Source organism: Herpailurus yagouaroundi, unplaced genomic scaffold, assembly GCF_014898765.1.
Source record: "Herpailurus yagouaroundi ecotype Mexico unplaced genomic scaffold, PumYag 208, whole genome shotgun sequence".
NCBI lineage: Eukaryota > Metazoa > Chordata > Mammalia > Carnivora > Felidae > Herpailurus > Herpailurus yagouaroundi.
Window position 1 is genome coordinate 10,516,449 of NW_024412439.1, and position 19,274 is coordinate 10,535,722.

Consider the following 19,274-nt stretch of genomic DNA (forward strand, 5'->3'; position numbering starts at 1 on the left):
GGGGGGCGCGGCGGCCAGCGCGTGGCGTAGGGCGGCAGGCGCGTCGTGGTGGTGAAGAGCTCCGTGTGCAGGTTGTGCAGGTGCGGCACGAGCTCCAGCCAGAAGGCCACCTTGTTGGCGCGGTAGTTGTCGCGCACGCGCGGCTTCAGGCCGATGTGCAGGTACTGCTTCTCCTTGCTGTTGAACTTGCTCCACACGACCTCCTCGAAGCGGTTGGGCTTGGTGTGGATGAACTTGGTGTCCTGCGGCACGGGCTGGTTGGGGTCGCTGTGGGCACAGGAGGGCAGGGAGAGGGGGAGTGAGGGGGAGGCCCCGAGGGGGAGGGGGTGGGGGATGGGGTGTGTGTGTGTGTGTGTGTGTGTGTGTGTGCGCGCGCGCGCGCGCCCCGCAGAGATGCGGAGAGCCCGGGACACGGAAGGAAAGCCAGAGAACACGAGACAGGAGGAGAGACAGCCAGTGAGAGGGGCAGCAGTTGCGACTGAGATGCACACATTTTAGAGGGGCGCCCGGGTGGCTCAGTAGGTTAAGCGTCGGACTCGGCTCAGGTCGTGATCTCACATCTCCTGGGTTCGAGCCCCGCATCGGGCTCTGGGCTGACAGCTCAGAGCCTGGAGCCTGCTTCGGATTCTGTGTCTCCATCCCCCTCTCTCTCCGTCTGTCTCTCTGCCCCTCCCCTGCTCGCGCTCTGTCTGTAGCTCTCAAAAATAAATAAAAACGTCAGAAACCGAGAGTCGAAGACACAGGAGAGAAACCAGCAGGCAAAAGGTAAACAGAAGAGAGAGAGGGAGAGGCATCCGCGGATTCGAAGAGACGGTGAGAGAGAGCCGGACAGACACAACTCCCCACACACGCTCACATACACAGCCCAGAGCATCAGACCGAGAGCAGAGTGTCCGGAGAGAGGGAGGAGGAGGAGGGCGGGAGAGACAGACCCGGAGCCAAAGCCGCCAAGCGAGCCGCCCCACCCCGCGAAGGACAGGGCCCTCTCTGTCGGACCCCGCGGACGGTCAGTGCGTGGCACTGAGGAGGCGACCAGCACGTGCCTGGGCGGAGAAGGGTCAGGGTTAGATGCCGGAATGATGACTGTGTGGGGGGAGCGAGGGAGACCGCGCGGAGGATGGAGGGTGTGTGCGCCTTGGCCTGCAGGGGGCGCCCCACCCGGCCCCGCCGGCCCTCACCCGGTCTTGGCGAAGTTGGTCCAGTAGGTCATGACCACCGCGCTGAGCATGACGTCATTCTTGGAGAAGTTGCAGGGGAAGAGGTCGGTGGCGCCCACCATGGGCACGCCGAAGACGTAGGGTAGTTCGTCCCCGTGCGCTGCGTCCGCCCACTCGGGCCGGCCCTCCGCCTGGCAGTGGTGGTAGAAGGTATAAAAGTAGACCGGGGACTGGTAGTCAGCGTGCAGCTTGGCGGTGGCCACGGCCGGCGCCACCCACTGGTGGTCTGTAAAGAGCGCAAGCAGCGTCTTTCGGCGCATCTCGCCATTGTCCCGGTCGGCCCAGTCCGTGTACATGAACTTGATGGTCTCTCGAAGCACATCCTTGCCCTCCGGATAGCCATACAGGTTGTCCACGAAGTTGGAGACGGTGAAGTCGAAGGCGCTGGCGGAGACGCCGTCCTCGCTCTCCGCCGAGTCCTCTACGAACTTGAGGCCTTCTCCTTGGTTGACACCAATGAGCATGTCATAGTTGAGGAATTCTCCCTGCTGCATGAGGATCTCAGGGTCATCGGGGACGACGTCACCGTCCACCACGGGCCCGAAGGCGATGTGGTAGCTGGGGAGAAGGGGTCAGGGTCTCATCACCTGCCCCCTGGCCTCCTCTCAGCTCATAGCCCGCTGAGCCCTGTGCTCACAAGACCCTTCTCCCCTACTTAAAAATCTCCTGAGTCCTTCAGGGCGCTTGGCCTCTCGGGAAGTCGTCCCTGAAGCACCTCATGGTACCGTGCGCCCCCTCACTCTGTTTGGGCACCTCCACTTAGGGACGGCTTGCGAGAGAAGGAGGCGGGGCCGGTAGGGGGGGCCCGAAGCCCACCGCTCCTTGCCTGCGGGCACCTCTCACCCTCAACCTCCTTGGAACCAACAAGGCAAGTGAAGGCCTGGCCCGGGCCCTCTCCCACCCCCATACCGGGCGGGCTGCACATCCTGGTCCACCAGCTCCCGGGAAGGCTTCCGGCGCAGACACTCCACGGCCTCGGCGCTGTCCTCACGGTCGCAGCCCACCTTGGCCGCCAGCAGCCGCGTGTACTTGAGCGGCTGGTAGTTGACCGACCAGCTGGAGATGGCGGTGCCGCTCTGGGCGATGGCCTTCTGGAACAACCCTGGCAGGGACAGGCAGACCTCAGGCTGGGCTGTGTTAGCCCAAGGCGGGAAGGTGGGGGGGGGGGGGGGGGCCGGGAGCATCCGAGTGTGGCAAAGGGGACGGGGAGAGGGGGCAGGCGGCGGGGTCGCCGGTACCTTCCGAATGGTGAGAGAGGATCAGCAGGTTGACACAGGAGGCCCCCGCTCCAGATCCAAAGATGGTGATGCGCTCGGGGTCACCCCCAAAGTGGGCAACGTTTTCGCTGAGCCAGCGCAGGGCCTGGATCTGGTCCAGGAGGCCGTAGTTCCCTTTCGCAGCCTGGTCCCCGGTGCTGAGAAAACCTGGGAGGAGAGGAGGAGAGGGCCTTCCTGGGGGTGTCGCAGCACCCCGGCCCCCTCTCTGGGCAGCCCAGTCTAGCCCAGAAGCCCTTCCGCTTCTGCTGCGTCGAGGGGAACACCGCCCGCCAGGGCCCCCTCCCAGACTCCAGCCCCTAGAGTTGGCCGTCCACCCTCACCGAGCACCCCAAGTCGGTAGTTGAGCGTGGCTACAATGACGTTCCCATAGGCGGCCAGGACGGAGCCGTCGAACATGTTGCCGGTGCCCTCCATGTAGGAGCCGCCGTGCAGAAACAGCATCACGGGCTTCTTCCCAGAGTCCCGGATATCTGCGTGGGGAGGGGGCGGGCGGTGGGCCAGGGTCGGGGGACAAGAGCACAGTCAGACCAGAAGCAGCACCGCCCAGCTCCCGGGGCTACGGAGGACCGGGCCCGGAGCTCAGGGGACGTGTCGCTCCCATCCCTGGGGGGGCAAGACCGGATTCCCCTCCCCCCCCTCCCCGTCTAGCCCTGGCCGAAGGTCCCTCCTCACCTCCTGCCAGTCTGCCCCACGGCACGTCTCCCAATGCCACACAGACCTTCCGAGAAGCCTAAGAGGCCGGGGTGAGCGGGGGACCCTCCCCAGGGCATCTGCTGGACCCGGGGGACCCCCCCCCAACCCACACACACACACACGCAGCAAATCGCCTCCCCGCTCCTAGGGAGACCAGACTCCCAAGTCTGGCGCTAGGGATGCTGGGAGGGTCCTGGCCGCTCCTCAGACTCAGGCCTTGGGCCTTACATCCACGTGGTAGCCTGGTCTGTGGGTGAGGGGGTGCCAGCCTAGGGTCCCTGGGGGCTTGGTCTCCTCCCCGCCCTAATTCCTTTCTAGGTCACCTCCCCAGTTACCATGGCAACCCCCAGCCTAATTACTGTGCAGGAGGAGGCAGGGTGGGAGAGAGTCTGCCTGATAAAGCCAGGGCCGGCTCTGTACTCTCAGACCCCCCCCCCTGCCGCCCCGCAACAAACTGGCCTGACCCTGGGTTCTGCACCGGACATCCCTCTTGCCTCGTCCCTAAAGGATCCCGTCAATCACTGCCACGTGCGGTAGGCCCTTGAGGCCCTCCAGACCACAGCGAGGAGTGACAGATTCCAGAAGAGGGTGGGAGCCTGGGAGGGCCCGCCACAGTGGTCCCCAGGGCTATGGCAAGTACCCTCCCTTGCAGCCCCTCCCACACGATTCAGCCACAGCGCCAGGCTGGGGTCACCCATGGCCCCACGGGCCCTCCTCCTTCTTGACACCTGCCATGTCTGACTAGCCTGGGCATTCAACAAGCGAGAGAGCCGGGCCTGGGCCTCCACAGCCCATCCCCAGGGCCTCTGCTCACCTCCCTCCTGCTGGAAACTTTGCTCCTGCCACGAGGTCAGCCCGCAGGCCACTGAGACCCTCCCCTCCACCCCTACGGACGGCTTTCCAGCCTCCGGTCTCTCAGGACCTTCTCTGCCACCTCCCCATGCCTGATGGGCTCTGCCCTGTCTGCGCCCTCTCCAAACCTCGTTCTTCCCCTTGCTCCAGACTCGGGCTGGAGTCCGCCCTGCAAGGCTCTCTCTTAAAGTCCTCAGTTCTCCCCCTCCTCCCCACCCGGCACCTCCACTCCCAGTGTGGGAGGAGGGGGGGGTCAGAAAGGGAAGGAGCAGGGAGGGGAGCTGGGGGGCGACAAGAATTCAAAACCAACAACAAAAAACAGGATCAAGAAAGAAGAAAGAAAGAAAAAAACAACAACCAAAAAACAAGAAGCTCTCGGGGGGCAGATTCGACAAGAAAAGAAAAAAAAAAAAAAACCCAAAAACCAAAAAGATCCATTTTTTTTTTTTTTCGGAAAAAAAGAAAAAAAGAAAAAAGTTCTTTGCATTTTTTTTTTCTTTTCAAAATTTTGCGGTGAAACTCCAAGATATTGGGCCCTGCTTTCAAAAATTTCCAAATTCTTTAATTTGCTTCGAATGTTTGCGTTTCCTGCATCTGCTAGGCTTTTGGAAATCGTAGCAGGCTTTTGGTTCTGCCGTTTCAACCGGGCCACCAATTTGCCAACTTTAGATTTGTGTCTGTTTCAAATGGAGTCTTGCTCCAAATTAAAGTTTGTGTGGCTTTTTTGTTTTCTCCCTCAACTGTTACTCGTCACAGAGTGGCAAGCCAGCCCAAATTTCTGTCAAACGCTAAACATCCAATTGTATTTTCACTTTCATTTTTGCTGCGTTTAGCTTTTCTTGCAGGTTCGCTAGTGGGTCCAACATGGTTCAGATTGCGTTTGCACTTTTCGCAATTCTCGTTTCCAATTATTACAAATTTTTCTTTTCTTTTCTTTTTCGTGTTTAGTTGGGGACAACGACTTAGGGGCCTGGAGGGCTGCGGGGGCATTTAGTTAGGGGCAGGGCCGTGACCGTCCTCTTATCAGCAACCACATGCAGCAGCCGGATTTTTAAATCTACCTGTGTCCGGCGGATTGAGCGTCGCCTCGTCACGTTTTTTTGTGAGCGGACCTAAGACCGGGAACACAAAACAGAGAAAAAAGGACAATTTTGTGGGGAAAGATGGGGGTCGGGGGGAGGTGGTGGATGGGGAGGGGAGGGCAGAAAGCAGAAAAGGGGAGGGTGGGGGCAGAAAAAATAAGCCGAAAAAAGCAAAATTTGGTCGCAAGAAAAAGAAACCAAGAAAAGAGAAAAACGTTTCTACAACCCGATTTTGTTCCCCTTCCCGGAAAAAGTCATGCCCCAAAGAAAAGGCTGGTTTTGGAGGTGGGGGGGGGGGGGGGGGCGGGGCCTGAGTGGGCTGAAGCCTGTTTTAAAGACATTGACTTGGCTTGTCGAAGTGTTTTGCTAATCGCTGGAAATTAAGCGGTGTTAGAGGTGGGGGTGGGGAGGGGAGGGGAGGCCCACCCGAGCCCGGGTCACCAAGGCCAGCTGTACCACGGGGCCACCACTCGCACAGGCCCTCTTCAGGGCCCGAGCGGCACCTGCCTGCTCCCCCAGACTGAGAGACGGGGGCTGCAGCGGAAAGGACCGATCCGGGGGGCAGAGCAGAGACCCCCCCCCCCCACTCCCGAGCTCGCAGCCCCTGGAGGCCCTCAGCTGCCCACCGGAGGGCTGGGGGTAGGTCGGTCGGGCCTCCCGCCCGCCTGCCCAGCCTCTCGCCCGCCAGCACACCTCTCCCTTCCGCACTCACGGGCCTGGCTTCTCGCCCCACCTCCCCAAGTGTGGGGCGAAGCAGGGAAAGGGGTCATCAGGTCTTGCCCTCCATTCCACCTCTTCCCTCTGCACCCCCCAACCTCCCCCCCTTACCCAGGCCTACTCTCCCCCACCCCGGTCCAGAACGATCAACTTCCCACCAGGGTCGTGAGCACCTCCCCCCACCCCACCCCGCCACTGCTCTAACGCCAGAAAGCGCGCCCCCTCCCCAGTTCGGGGTTCGGTCCCCACATAGGGAACAGGAAACACAGTGCCCTGACACAGAAGGTGCCAGCCAAACGTGCCAGGAGGCACAAAGTGTGCCCCTTGTCAAGGAAAGGCCCCAGACTGGGCTCGCAGTTTGGGTTCAGGTTTCTTCCAGACTGGGGAATGGTCAGGGGAGAGCTAGAGCCCAGGAATCGGAGGGGTCCCCCCGGCTGATTGATCTCTCCGCATTGACATAAGGACCAGCGCGGGGAGGGACGGGTCCGCAAGGCCTAAGCCAGTCTGTGGAAGGCTTCTCCCAGCTGGCGGTGATGGCCCCATAGGGACCCAGTAGGCTCAGGAAGCGACCGGGGATGAAGTCAGCAGGGCACGTGTGGGCGTGAGAATGTTGTGCGTCCGTGCCCGCGCGTGCGCGAGCGCGAGGGCGCGCCTGCCCGAGTCAACCTCTTCCTCCCAGAGCTGATGTGAGGATTCAGTGAGATCACCTGAATGTGTCAGGCCCCAAGCAGGTCTGCGATAAGAGACGGTTAAAAATACCGAAGGTGTGGGCGTGGGGGCAGGTTGGACAGCCCATTGGTGGGAAGTACCGGGTGGACGACTCACAGGCCATCGTTAGGGGTAGGTGGGCTGTCGGGGTGGGAGGCCCGTGAGAGGGCAGGGGGGCGGGAGGTGGACGGCCCTCACGTGGAGGGGGTCGCGGTATTGGGGAGGAGGTGTGGGGTGCATTGAGGTGCTTGGAATCTGGGTAGGACTGCAGTAGATGAGACTTCTGAGCGTCGTGGGCATGGGTTGCTAGGAGGCATGGTTTCTATGGGAAGGGTGGTTACGGTGTTGGGGTGCATGGCTGGTACAAGGAACACAGGGTGGCTGGAACGGAATGTGTTGGGCGTGAGGTGTCCGAGCACTGGATCTGTGGGTAGGGGAAAGGGCCGTTGGGCGCACTGTCACAGCCTGAGTCGTGATGCGAGTCCCTTCCTGGGACTAGGAAGGGTTGGGGTAACCGACGCCTGGGAAGTGTTGAGGGTGCTGGGGACTGTGGTGTGAATGGCCACGTGCCGGGTTACTGGGGTAAGCGCTCTCGCTAGGTCACGTGATCCATAGGTGGCGGTGTGGGGGTGTTCTGGAGTAATGATATGGGGGTGTTCGTGGACATAGACGGAAGCAGTGATACAAGGATATCATATAAGGACAGCTGGAAGGTACCCTGAGAGATACCCCGTGTGCTGAAGGCTGGCCCGGGGAGAACTTTCCGGGCAGTGTGCTGGGGGCCGTGTGCCCTGCCGGGGCGCACCTCACGAGGGCAGCCCGCTCCAGAGCCCTGAGGGAAAGATGTTCTGATGGGGATGGGTGTGCTCGGCTCTGAATGGAGGGGCCCCTGGCGAGGCGGGGGAGGGGGGGGGTCCCTGATCCTTCAGGGGTGCACAGGGGTCAGGGGACAGAGCTGTCTGAAGAGGAGACGCTGAGCTCGGGTGAGGCCCTCTGGATGCGATGTGGGAGGTGGCAGTCTGTCCAAGCACTCCTGGAGGAAAGGGAGTCTCTGTCTGTCTTGAGGGGCAGAAGTCACTAAAGTGGGTATTCCTCGGGAGGAGCCCAGGCCTGGGCGTGGGAGGTGGCACAGAGCTGGAGTGGGCGTCTAGGCGGGTAACAGGTGCTTCCGATGCCTGGTCACCCTCAGGGGCCACTCTGTGCGCGCCTTTGCGGGGATGGGGTCGCTAAGCCCCCCCCAGAGAACGTCCGGGGTGGCTGTCTGAGGGATGCGTTCCTGGGACTGCCCGCCAGGCGCCCGGGGCCACCCTCGGAGGGCACTTGGCGCCTGCAGGCACACAGCGCCTCTCACGGCCCCCCCCCCAGAGGCCGGCAGGGGCCGGCGCCCGAGGGTCCGCATGCGCGTTTGTGGCCTGCGTCCACGGGGGTGCCCCGCCTGGTGCCCGCGCCCTTACCGTCCTCGGTGGGCACGTAGAGGTTCAGATACAGGCAGTCCTCGCTCTGGTTCTGCACGTAGGTGGCGGCCGCCTCCAAGTTGTCGGTGAACCACACAGGCAGCATGATTGCGGGCAGCGCCCCGTGCAGGTTCTGCGGGCAGGCGGGCGGCAGGGTGGTGGCGTTGCGCACGCCGGGCCACGAGGCGGGGGCCTCGGGCGGCTGGAAGCGGCGGGCGCCCAGGGGTGGCGTGGCGTAGGGTACGCCCAAAAACTGCACGACGGGGCCCAGGATCTCGTTGTTGAGCTCACGGCGCACGCCGCGCACTCGCCCATAGGCCGTGTTCACCACTGGGAAGCGCTCCTCCCCGAGGCTGCTGAGGCCCAGACCCGGGCCACCCGGGGAGCCGCCAGGACCCCCTCCCCCCCGTTGAGCCCCTGCCAGCCCCACCAGACACAGCGCCAGGAGCCACATGCTGATCGGGGGACCCCCCCTCCCTCCCCGGGACCCCCCCCCTCGGAGAGAGAGAGAAGGGGGGGGAGAGGGAGGGAGGCCCCCCTTGCCCCAGGAGGGGGGAAGGGGGTGGGGGAAAGGAGGGAGGAGGGGGGCGGGGGGGGACCTGGGTTAGACTGGACAGAGAAGGGGTCTGTTCCTCTCCATGGAGGGGGCGAGGGGTGGGGAAGGGGAGAGAAATGGGAGAAGGTGAAGGCAGGCCCGACCTGCGGGGGGGAGGAGGGACGGGGTATGCAAGAGACAGACAGACAGACAGACAGACAGACAGACAGACCAATACGGAGAAGTGGAAGAAGGGAAGGGAAATTGGACAGGGCAGACAGAAGGGAATGGGGAAAACAAGAGACAAGTGGTTAGTGACTTGGAATCCACACCAAGTTGCCCCCCTTCTTCCACCGTCCGGCCCCCTAGCGCCTCCCCCTCCCACCCCAGCACCCCACCCCCAAAGCAGGGACCCAGATAGAAAAGTCTAAGGCTAGGGTAGGGTCAAGATGCAGCACAGGTCCAGGACAGAGCCAGAGGAGAAGCAGGCCAGCTCCCCAGAACCAGCCTGCCCCCCCACCCTTCCAGCTGCTTTGTCCCTCCTAGGCAGGCGTTGCTGGGGGACTCAGGAGTCCCAGTTCCCACCTCCCTGGGAGGGATGAGAGAGACAAGGAAGAGAAAATAAAAATACCAAGTCATTAATTAGCAGGAAGTGGCGGGTTTGTTTATACGTGTTAATTACTCCTCAGCTGTAATTTCCAGGCACTGAACCCCCACCCCGGCCAGACTCGGGCCCTTCTTGGGACCACAGGAGCCCAGCACCTTTTCCTTCCTTCCACAGCCCATCCCCTAAGAATCTGTGCAGCAGGGTCGGGGGGGGGGGGATCCCCTTTGCCCCAGGTGTTCCTCATTCCTTCCATCAGGAGTTAAGGTGCCTTGAGGCAGGGCCTCGAGTAGGCAGGGGATGCTGGAGGGGCAAATCCGGGGACAGATGCGTGATCCTGCGGCCGGTTGCCGGGCGACGGGATGCTGCCCCGCAATGTTACCTCGGCAACCGGCTGCAGCTTTAACCCTAGAGGGGGGTCTGGCGGAAGAGGGGAAGGGGCTGGCTTGGTCGCGGGGTACATTCAGGGCATGAGGGCAGAGGCGTGAGTTTTCCCCAACCTTAGCATAGAGAAAGAAGTGTATATGTTGAGGGGAGCGGGAGATTGGGGCCTGGAGAACCCTAAAAGATCCGCCTCTTGCCCCTTGTGGGCCAATCAGAGCCTAGCCCTAGTGACCAGGCCTCTGGCTGGGGAGAAGGGGTGCCGAGGTGGGTTTGGAGGGCATCACATGCGTCCACCCACTGCCCCCCTCCCACAGTCTCCAACAGCCTTGGACCCCAGACGCCTCTTCCATGCGTGGCATTTTGACCTCCGTCCTGGGGGGGGGGGGTGGTCAAACCTCGGCTTTCTGCTCACCCCATCTCAGCTACTGATGTCCCCTTCCCCTTGCCAGCCCCCCCCCACAGTTGCTGCTCTGATGCCTGGATGCTCAGGACAGCAGGGACAGGACAAGAGACAAGATCAGACCAAAGGGGCAGACACCCAGGTCATTCCAGCAAGCGCCCCCTGTCCCCCCCCCCCCCCCCAACAGCCGCCAGAGCTGTTTGCTGACGCGGGGTTTTCGGAGCCAGGCGCCAGCCCGCGGGTGGCTCTCTGCAGGTGTCAATTTATTCCAGAGCTGAGGACACAGGAATCCTTACCACACACACCCAATCGTGCCCTCCCCCTCTTCAGGTCCTCTTAAGCTCCTGTTCCCCCATCACCAGGAGGGGGCTTGGGGCTGGCTCCCTCAGGATCTCCTCTGTCCAAGCCAGGCTGGGTTCTGCTTCCATGGCCCTGCCGCCCCCGCCCCCGCCGACTAACCGGGGGGGTTTCTGCGGCCCCCCCCCCCTTTAAGGTACTTTGGGCCCCTGGCCTCCCTTCCCTCCCCTCACCTCTCTCCTCTCCATGATGCTCCCTCGGAGCATCTTTCCCGGCCTCTTCCAGCTTGCTCCCGTTTCTGCCTTCAGCCCTTTCCCCTTCTCTCTTCTACGAATCTTTCCACGTCTCCCTCCTCGCCGTGGCTCATCTTTCTCTCTCCTTCAAACCTCTTCCCCAAATTTCTCCCTTAAGCCCCTTCTACTTCTCTCTCTCTCTCTCTCCCCTCTTTCCCTCTGTCTCCCCCATTTTCTCGCCCCATCTCTGTCTGCCACATCTTTCTCCCCCTCCTTCTCCCGATCCCTCTGCCTTGCTCTCTCCATTCCTGCCCAGGCCTGACTCCCCCAGCCGGGGAGAATTGAGGGAGGGGGGCTCAGGCCGCAGGCCCCCCCCTCTTCCTGCAGTGGGGAAAATGGCTTGGCCGGGAAGGGGAGAAGGAGGGGGAGGGGGAGATGGGAACACACGGGGTCTGTGGGCCCATTCAAAGGATCATTCATGGGCTGGAGAGAGGCAGAGACAAAGAGACCGAGACGCAGAGACACGGCGAGAGCATCCCTAGGCGGAGACACGCAGACAGAGCAGGCTGGGGGGAAACCAGGCGCAGGGAGAGAGATGGGGAAAAGGAGACCCCAGTGGACCGCCACGCACCCCCCTCCACCCGGCCCGGCTTAGCTCCTACCTGGCTCAGCCCTGGGGCCGTGGTGCCTCCATCCAGGGCTCCGAGTAGGGGGCGGATGGGCTTCGGGAGGGGGGCGGCGGCCTCTGAGCCCCCGCGGCCCCGCAGGCCCAGCCCCCGCCCGCAGCGCCTCACCGGGCGGGGGAGGGGGATCGCCCCAGCCCCGGGGGGCGGGGCCGGGATCCAGTCGATCCCCGGGGAAAGGAGAGGTAGGGGATGGGGTCAGGAGGAACCCGAGAACAGGGAACCCCGCAGTGGGGCCGGCGGAGCGAAGAGGGGGCAACGAGACAGGACTGGATTGGGGATCCACTGGCTCCGTGGGCCGGCTTCGAGGGACCAGAAGGTGGTACAGGCGGAAGATCCTAAGGGATCGGGTGCGGGAGGAGGTGTCCACGGCAATCCCCAGGGGCCCGGAGCCCGGGAGCGCAGGATCCGCGGTGCAGGGGCAGGGATCCAGCCGGAATCCTCGGGGAGGGGGAGGGATCTAGTCGATCCCGAGGGCGGGCGGGAGGGGGAGGTCCAGGGAGTCAGAGGAGGGCGGGAGCCGGGTCTGGAGCCCCGGGGTGGGGGTCGGCAGGGCTCCTAGGAGGGGCAGCGGAGGTAAAGGGGAGGCTTCGGGAGACGCTCAGCAGCCAGGAGGCCCGGACTCCTGGCTCCGCGCGCCAGGGCCCGCCCGCCCCGCGTCCATCCCAGCCCGAGAGTGATGATCCGCCGGCGGAGCAGCCGCAGCAGCCCCGCGCGTCACCGCGCGGCCGCCTCCCCCGCCCCCTGCGGAGAGAGCGGCGCACACCCCTCGCTCGTACCCGCCTGCCCGCCCGCCCTCCAGAGTGTGGGGGGATTGGAGACGGGAGAAGGGGGCGGGAGCGGACAGACCGACGGATGGACGGAGCGGGCCGGGGCTGGGTGGAGACATCGCCCCCACCGGGTCTCCCACCCTCCGGGCTCCCGCGGTTGGTGGGTTGGGGGCGGGTGGGGGGGGGGGAGGGGGAGGGTGAACTCAAGGGGGCGGGGCATCACACGAAGAAGGCGGGGTCTTGGGCCCGTGGGAGGGGCCATCTCGACCGTGGGCGGGGTTTTGACGGCGGTGGGTGGGGCTTGGTTACCCGAGCGGCCGCCTCCTTGTGAGAGTAGGCCTGGTTTAAAGCTGAAAAGGAGGAGCCAGTGGGGAAAGGGGCGGAACTCCGCGTGGGGACCGGGATCTTTGGAAATTGGCCGGAGGTGGGAGGGGGTAGGTATCGGAAGGAGCGATCAACTTTGAAAGTGGGCCAATCCGTGACGCAAATCCTCTAGTCCCGCCTCCGCGCCCCGCCCCTCACTGCTCCGCTCCTCCGACCCTGATTGGTTCTTGTTTCTCCGCCCGCCACGCGGCTTCGCCACTCAGCAGAGCTTTTACAAAGGCGCAAGTACCCGGGTGAGGACCTGGACGCCGGAATGAACACGTCCCGGATTGGGCACTTTTGGACATTATTTGCATGGGAGATTGGGATTGGCTGGCCTCTTGGGTGGCCTGGGCGGTGTTCCTGCGGCGCGTGACCATCCACTGCCATGGCCGGGCCGGGGGCTGCTTTCCGCCGCTTGGGCGCCTTGTCCGGAGCCGGGGCCTTAGGCTTGGCCTCCTACGGGGCGCACGGTCAGGGGGCTGGGGTCGACCTTCGGGGTCTAGTGCAGGGGCGGGGTCTATGGGAAGTGCCGGCTTTCCCCTCCACCGGACAGCCCTCTGCCTGGTCCAGTTTGGTCCCCAGAAGCGCCCATGTGCGTTTCCACCAATGAGACGCCTTCTGGGGGCATCCAGCTGGGTCCTCCCTCCACCCGGGAGTCGGGGCGGTGGAGGCAGGTGCTCGGACTGGTAACCTTTGCCTCTCCTTCCACAGGCGCCCAGTTCCCGGATGCCTACGGGAAGGAGGTGAAGGGACTTGGGGCTGCCCAGCTGCCGGGTCTAGGAGCGCCCCAAGTCTGGGGTCGCTGAGGGAAGTAGGGGAGGGGCGGAGCACCGAGGGCGGCGAGCATGTGCCGTGGGTGCTGGTGGGACAGGCGAGCCGGGACTTTAGCGGGGGGACGAACTTTTTCCGATGTGCCCCCACGGGATGCAGGCACCAGCGTTGCTTAGGAAGTGTCTTCCCCCACCCCGCCTTCCATTTCTCTTTTTCTTACAGCTCTTCGACAAGGCCAACAAACACCACTTCTTCCACAGCCTGGCTCTGTTAGGGGTGCCCCATTGCAGAAAGCCCGTCTGGGTAATCCTACCCCCATGCCCAACCCTGACCATGCCCCACCAGCTCCCTCCGTCCGCCCTGTTCTTACTGGCCTGTATTCTTGTATCTCCTTCAGGCCGGGTTACTGCTAGCCTCTGGAACCACCTTATTCTGCACCAGCTTTTACTACCAGGCTCTGAGTGGAGACCCCAGCATCCAGACTTTGGCCCCCGTGGGAGGGAGCCTGTTAATCTTGGGCTGGCTTGCCTTGGCCCTTTGAACTTCTTTGTAATTGATTGCTGGGTACTTCTTTAAGAGTTGGAGCAGGGAGGAGATTAAAAGGGAAAGGCAAATAAAGAACGCGAGTCTTTGTTCGTCTAACCTCTTGGAGAAAGAAGGGTAAGCATTGTCCACCTCTGGACTCCTTCCCTTTCCTGAGACGGAATCTTGGGTCTGGGGATTCTGTTCATTCGAGGTTAGCTTGTTAGGAGGTCCTGAAACCGGTGGGCGTCAGAGTCCTAAAGAATGTTGGAAATACTGCAGAATCTTTCGGAAGCACTCTTTGGGCCCAAGTCACCGTGCGGTTCTGCTGCCCACTAGAACTGAAGGTTCCTGTAGGGTAAAGTTTTCAGGCCTGCCAGGCCACACATTTATTGAACATTCACTCTGCAAGTCAGAGTTAAGGCAAGGCAGCTCAGGAGTGGTGCCATTAGTTACAAAATTCTTTGGGGTTCAACGCAGGGACAAATCATCATGTATGGGGGGCGCATAAAAGGCTTCAGTGCTTGAGATGATCCTTAAAAGAGCTCTGTTGTGGGGCCGCCTGGGTGGCTCAGTCCATTAAGCGCCCCACTCTTGATCTCAGATCAGGTCATGATCTCACGGTTCATGGGTCCGAGCCCTGTGTCGGTCTCTGCACTGACAGCACTGAGCAGGGTTGGGATTCTGTCTCCCTCTTGCACTCTCTGCACTCTCTCTTCCTCTCGCTCAAAAACAAACTTGGGGGGGGGGCGCGCCTGGGTGGCTCAGTCGGTTAGGCGTCCGACTTCAGCTCAGGTCATGATCTCACAGTCTGTGGGCTCGAGCCCCGCGTCGGGCTCTGTGCTGACAGCTCGGAGCCTGGAGCCTGCTTCAGATTCTGTGTCTCCCTCTCTCTGACCCACCCCCATTCATGCGCTGTCTCTCTCTGTCTCAAAAATAAATAAACATTTTTTAAAAAATTAAAAAAACAAAAACAAAAACAAGCAAACTTAGGGGAACCGAGGGTGGCTCGGTTGGTTAAGTGTCCTGTCTCAGCTCAGGATCTCGCGGTCCGTGAGTTCGAGCCCCACATCAGGCTCTGTGCTGACAGCTCAGAGCCAGGAGCCAGCTTCCCATTCTGTGTCTTCCTCTCTCTCTCTGCCCCTCCCCCCCCCAAATAAATAAACTTAGGGGCGCCTGGGTGGCTCAGTCGGTGAAGCGCCCTATTTCCGCTCAGGTCATGAACTCGCAGTCTGTGAGTTCAAGCCCCACGTCAGGCTCTGTGCTAACAGCTCAGAGCCAATAGCCTGCTTCTGATTCTGTCACTTCCTCTCCCTCTGCCCCTCCCCTGCTCGCGCTCGTGCACTCTCTCTCTCAAAAATAAACATTAACAAAAATTTTTTTAAATAAATAAACTTAAAAAGAAGACTGTAGGGGTGCCTGGGTGGCGCAGTCGGTTAAGCGTCCGACTTCAGCCAGGTCACGATCTCGCGGTCCGGGGGTTCGAGCCCCGCGTCGGGCTCTGGGCTGATGGCTCGGAGCCTGGAGCCTGTTTCCGATTCTGTGTCTCCCTCTCTCTCTGCCCCTCCCCCGTTCATGCTCTGTCTCTTTCTGTCCCAAAAATAAATAAAAGTTGAAAAAAAAATAAAAAAAAGAAGACTGTTGTGGAGGAGACCATGAACAGAGACAGAGGTGGGGAAGGGGGGGCAGAGTGGGGCTCCACGATCTGTGTGGGCCGAGTTTCAAAGTAGTAAAAACGGGCTTTAACAGCTCAGCATACAAATGGATGGTTGTGAGTTGTGCTCTGAACGCGCAGGAAAAGAGCAGGGAGGCAGCGGGACAGTGGGTTCGTGGAGGGTGTGTCCCCCCTCCGATGGGAAGGCCTCACAGAGGAGGTCCCATTGAAGCTGGAGCTAACCAGGTACAGAGTTGGAGGGGAAGCATGTCCTAGGTGGAAAGACAAGCTGGCGAAACGGGCTAGAAAGGAGCAGTCCAAAATCATTGAGGCAGGAGAAAATCAGGCAGGGGGGAGGGTGGTTGGAGAAAGAGCAAAAACCATGTGGCTGATGGGTAGTGATGAGGGCCCCCAGGTACTCCGTGCAGGCCTTGCAGGGAGTAGTAAAGCGCTTGAAATCTGTAGAGCAACGGTGGGTTGTTGAAAGGTTTCAAGTAAGAGAAGGCTAGGCTCTTTTATACACGTAATTTTTATGGATTTATCTATTTAGAGAGAGACAGGAGGAGGGGCAGAGAGAGAGAGAGAGAATCCTGACTTGGGGCTCGAACTCATGAAACCATGAGATCATGATCTGAGCCAAAACCAAGAGTTGGATGCTCAACCCACTTAACCCAGGCGCCCGTGATTTGTATGCTTAAAAGATCTGGAGGAAGCCAGGGTGGCCACAGGCCAGTCAGGAAGGCCAGGGATGAGATGATGGTGGTGGCTTGGCTTAGGGTGGAAGAGGTGGTGGAAAGGGTCCGATCCAGGATGTATTTTGAGGGTCGTACCGATACGAACTGCTAATGGATTGGATGTAAGGGTGAAATGAGCAGGAGGCTTCCTGTTTATACACCTAGTGGTTGGAGGTGCTGTTACTCAGATGAGAAGAACGGAAGGAGGGGGAAAATGAGGGGGAGGCAGGCAGTTTGGGGCAGGTTGCTTCTGAAATGCCTGGGACACATCCAAGTAGGTTGTTGGGGAGCTCGGGGAAGTGTGGGGGCTTGGGAAAGATCTGGACTCAGGTTTACTCAGCACCCCTCTTCTGGCCGGTCTCCCATCCCCTCTCTTCCCCACAAATGCCCTCAGAAGGATCCATGGATCGCTTAGAGGTCTTGGTTGCCTGATCCAATGGATGATTTGCTTTCTTTTTTTTTTTTCTTTCTTTTCTTTTTTAAAATTAGGCTCCACGCTGGGCGTGAAACCCAACGGGGGGGGGGCTTGATTGCAGGACCCCAAGATCAAGACCTGAGCTGAAATCAAGAATCGGACCCCAATCAACTGAGCCATCCAGGCACCTCCCTTTTTTTTTTTTTTTTTTTTTTTTTTTTAAGTAGGTTCCATGCTCAATGTGGGCCTTGAACTCACAACCCTGAGATCAAGCATCCCACACTGTACCGACTGAGCCAGGCTGGTGCCCTCAATGGTTGACTTAATCTTGTCTTTAGCCTCTGCAGCATTTGACACAGTTGGCCACACTGTCCTTAAAATACATCCTGTTGTTTCTAGGACACCCCTCCTGGTTTTCTCTCTGGCTGTGACTGCCTGGCTGGCTTCTCTATCCACTTTAAATCAATGGTTTTCAAATTTTAATGGAAAAAAGTTAGAGCTCCTAAGTACACAAATTTTTGTAAAAAATTTTAATGTGTATTTTTGAGAGAGAGAGAGAGTGTGAGCAGGGGAGGGGCAGAGAGAGGGAGACAGAATCTGAAACAGATTCCAGGCTCCGAGCTGTCAGCACAGAGCCTGATGTGGGGGCTCGAACCCATGAACTATGAGATCATGACCTGAGTGAAGTCAGACGCTCAACCGACTGAGCCACCCAGGCGCCCCAGTACACATTTTTTTTTAAAATGTTTATTTATTTTTGAGAGGGGGGAGGGGCAGAGAGAGGGAGACACAGTATCCGAAGTAGGTTCCAGGCTCCGAGCTGTCAGCACAGAGCCCGACGTGGGGCTCGAACCCACAAACTATGAGATCGTGACCTGAGCCGAGGTCAGATGCTCAACCAACTGAGCCACCCAGGCGCCCCTATGTACACAAATTTTAACTTCCGTCTTTACTTTCCATTTTTGTGTACGTCTCATAAAGTTCATATCTGTGAGATATATCAAAGGTGCATGCTTAACTTTTCAGAAAGTTGCATTCAAAAAAGCACGGACCAGGGGCGCCTGGGTGGCTCAGTCGGTTGAGCGTCCAGCTTTGGCTCAGGTCATGATCTTGCGGTCTGTGAGTTTGAGCCCCACGTCGGGCTCTGTGCTGACAGCTCAGAGCCCGGAGCCTGCTTCGGACTCTGTGTCTCCCTCTCTCTCTGCCCCTCCCCCACTCATGCTCTGTCTCTCTCTGTCTCAGAAATAAATAAACAAACAAAAAATGGACCATTTCTGTAAATGAGAGGGATACTAGAATTTCTGTCTCCCCTCCAACTAGTCCCTACTGAGCTCCAGAGCTTCGGAGCAGCTGCTGGGTGCCAGAATGTTCAGTGGGGACCTTGAAGGAGTTCGGCGATGCAGAAGGGGAAGGGGTGTGTTCCAGACCCCAGGCAAGAGCTATCCGGGCAGCCCTGAAGCCAAAGAGAGCCCGGGGCATTGGAGACGTCAAAAAATTCCTGGTGGCTGGCTTGAAAGACCTTGAGAGGGTCGTAGGGAAGGATGGCAGCAGGGGCAAATGATGGAGGGCCTTGGGCTGAGATGTTGGACTCTCTTCTGGGGGCAATGGGGAGCCACTGAAACATTTATATCCAGGGAGGAGGCATGATTTGAGGTATATTAGTAGAAGATCACAATATTTCATTTTAGTGATGGCTGAAATACAGCCTCAGAGGAAACCTCCAGGTGGGGGAGGCGCCAACATCTGGAATGGCCACCCTCCATGTAATGTGACCCCTTAGCTTTGACCCTGCCCGTGAGCGGGGCTCTTGAGGAACCAGGATAAATAAGGCCTGCTTGATAATCGGCCCCTATTATTACTGTGCACTGTGTCCAATCTTCTCGATAGTCCGGCGTGGGAACTAAAGCTCACGGAGGTGAAGTAACTTGTTCTGTATCGTAGTTGGGACCAGCGTGGCCTGGGGTTCAAACTCTCCTCTGCCCAATTCCCAGAGCTAAGCTCTTTCCTTCCCGTGAGCACCAAGAAACTCCAATCTTCCGCAGCGAAGACCGATCCTTTCAAGAGATAGTTTGGTACGGCCCAGGTGGGCTCCTTTGGTGTTTGGAGCCTGGTACAGACTTCTGTCCATATGCCAGCTTCCAGCGTGACTCGTTCGCCAGAAGAAAAGGGACACACCATACTGGTGACGAGACGAGAGAGCCAGCAGCAGTGTCTGGAGCTCAGGATGGAGTGGGCAGACAGGAAATGACCAAACAGGAAGAGCAGGGCCCACTGGGAATGGCCTCCTGGGCCAAGCCTGAGTCAACTTTGCCCTTATCCTCACATCCTGTATCCAAGCCATTATCAAGTCAACACGTCATTGGCTGAATGCATAACCAGAATCTGACCATTTCCCACCACCTCCATTGTTACCGCTCCGGCCCCTGGTCCAAGTCACCACCACATCCCCCCTCGCTTTTTGCAAGAATGTCCTTCTGCCCTTGCCTAACTATAGCCTGCTCTAGACAAAGCAGCCTGAGAGAGAGAGAGAGAGAGAGAGAGAGAGAGAGACCCTGTAACAGTGCTATTCAGCCTTAGCTGCACATTAAAGTCTTTGGAGAAATTCCCAGAAAGTTCTGATATCTGCACCTTACCCCAAATACTCTAATTAAATTGTTGATACGACATGGGGCCCGTGCAGAGGTATTTTGTGAAGCACCCAGATGATTCTATCTTGCGGCCAGAGCTGAGGACCACTGCGTGTGTAAGGCTCACGTCTCTATCCGAACCTTGCAACACTTCCTGTCTCGCTCAGTATAATCCAATGGTCTGCAAGGCTGTATGTGATCTGGGCTCCTGGGATCTCCATTCCTTCTGCCTGGTTCATTCCATTCCAGCCACACTGGTGTCACTTTTGTTCACTGAAT

The 19,274-nt window shown here is 59.6% G+C and overlaps 2 protein-coding genes across 4 annotated transcripts in view; one reads left to right on the forward strand and one right to left on the reverse strand.

The window, feature by feature from the left end:
- The window catches only part of NLGN2 (neuroligin 2), a 14,907-nt gene extending 3,202 nt beyond the window's left edge, over positions 1-11,705 (reverse strand). Inside the window, exons 1-8 of the mRNA XM_040453374.1 lie at positions 11,116-11,705; positions 8,001-8,699; positions 5,101-5,151; positions 2,815-2,964; positions 2,456-2,641; positions 2,127-2,319; positions 1,179-1,775; positions 1-267 (exon numbers count right to left, since the gene is read on the reverse strand). Coding sequence (XP_040309308.1) covers positions 1-267; positions 1,179-1,775; positions 2,127-2,319; positions 2,456-2,641; positions 2,815-2,964; positions 5,101-5,151; positions 8,001-8,454 — 1,898 coding nt within the window. The 5' untranslated portion in view covers positions 8,455-8,699; positions 11,116-11,705. The remainder of the gene's footprint in view (positions 268-1,178; positions 1,776-2,126; positions 2,320-2,455; positions 2,642-2,814; positions 2,965-5,100; positions 5,152-8,000; positions 8,700-11,115) is intronic.
- Positions 11,706-11,812: 107 nt separating this feature from the next.
- Positions 11,813-13,685, forward strand: TMEM256 (transmembrane protein 256). Of its 3 annotated transcripts, XM_040453371.1 has the most exons (5): positions 11,813-12,062; positions 12,497-12,523; positions 12,984-13,015; positions 13,266-13,346; positions 13,441-13,685. In XM_040453371.1, the coding sequence occupies exons 1-5, from the start codon at positions 11,816-11,818 to the stop codon at positions 13,582-13,584; spliced, it is 531 nt and encodes a 176-aa protein (XP_040309305.1). In that variant the 5' UTR covers positions 11,813-11,815; the 3' UTR covers positions 13,585-13,685. The 3 variants fall into 3 exon arrangements, with proteins under 3 accessions (XP_040309305.1, XP_040309306.1, XP_040309307.1); XM_040453372.1 differs by lacking the exon at positions 13,441-13,685 and having other exon boundaries at positions 11,813-12,066; positions 12,403-12,523; positions 13,266-13,345; XM_040453373.1 differs by lacking the exons at positions 11,813-12,062; positions 12,497-12,523 and adding an exon at positions 12,609-12,742.
- Positions 13,686-19,274: the final 5,589 nt, after the last annotated feature.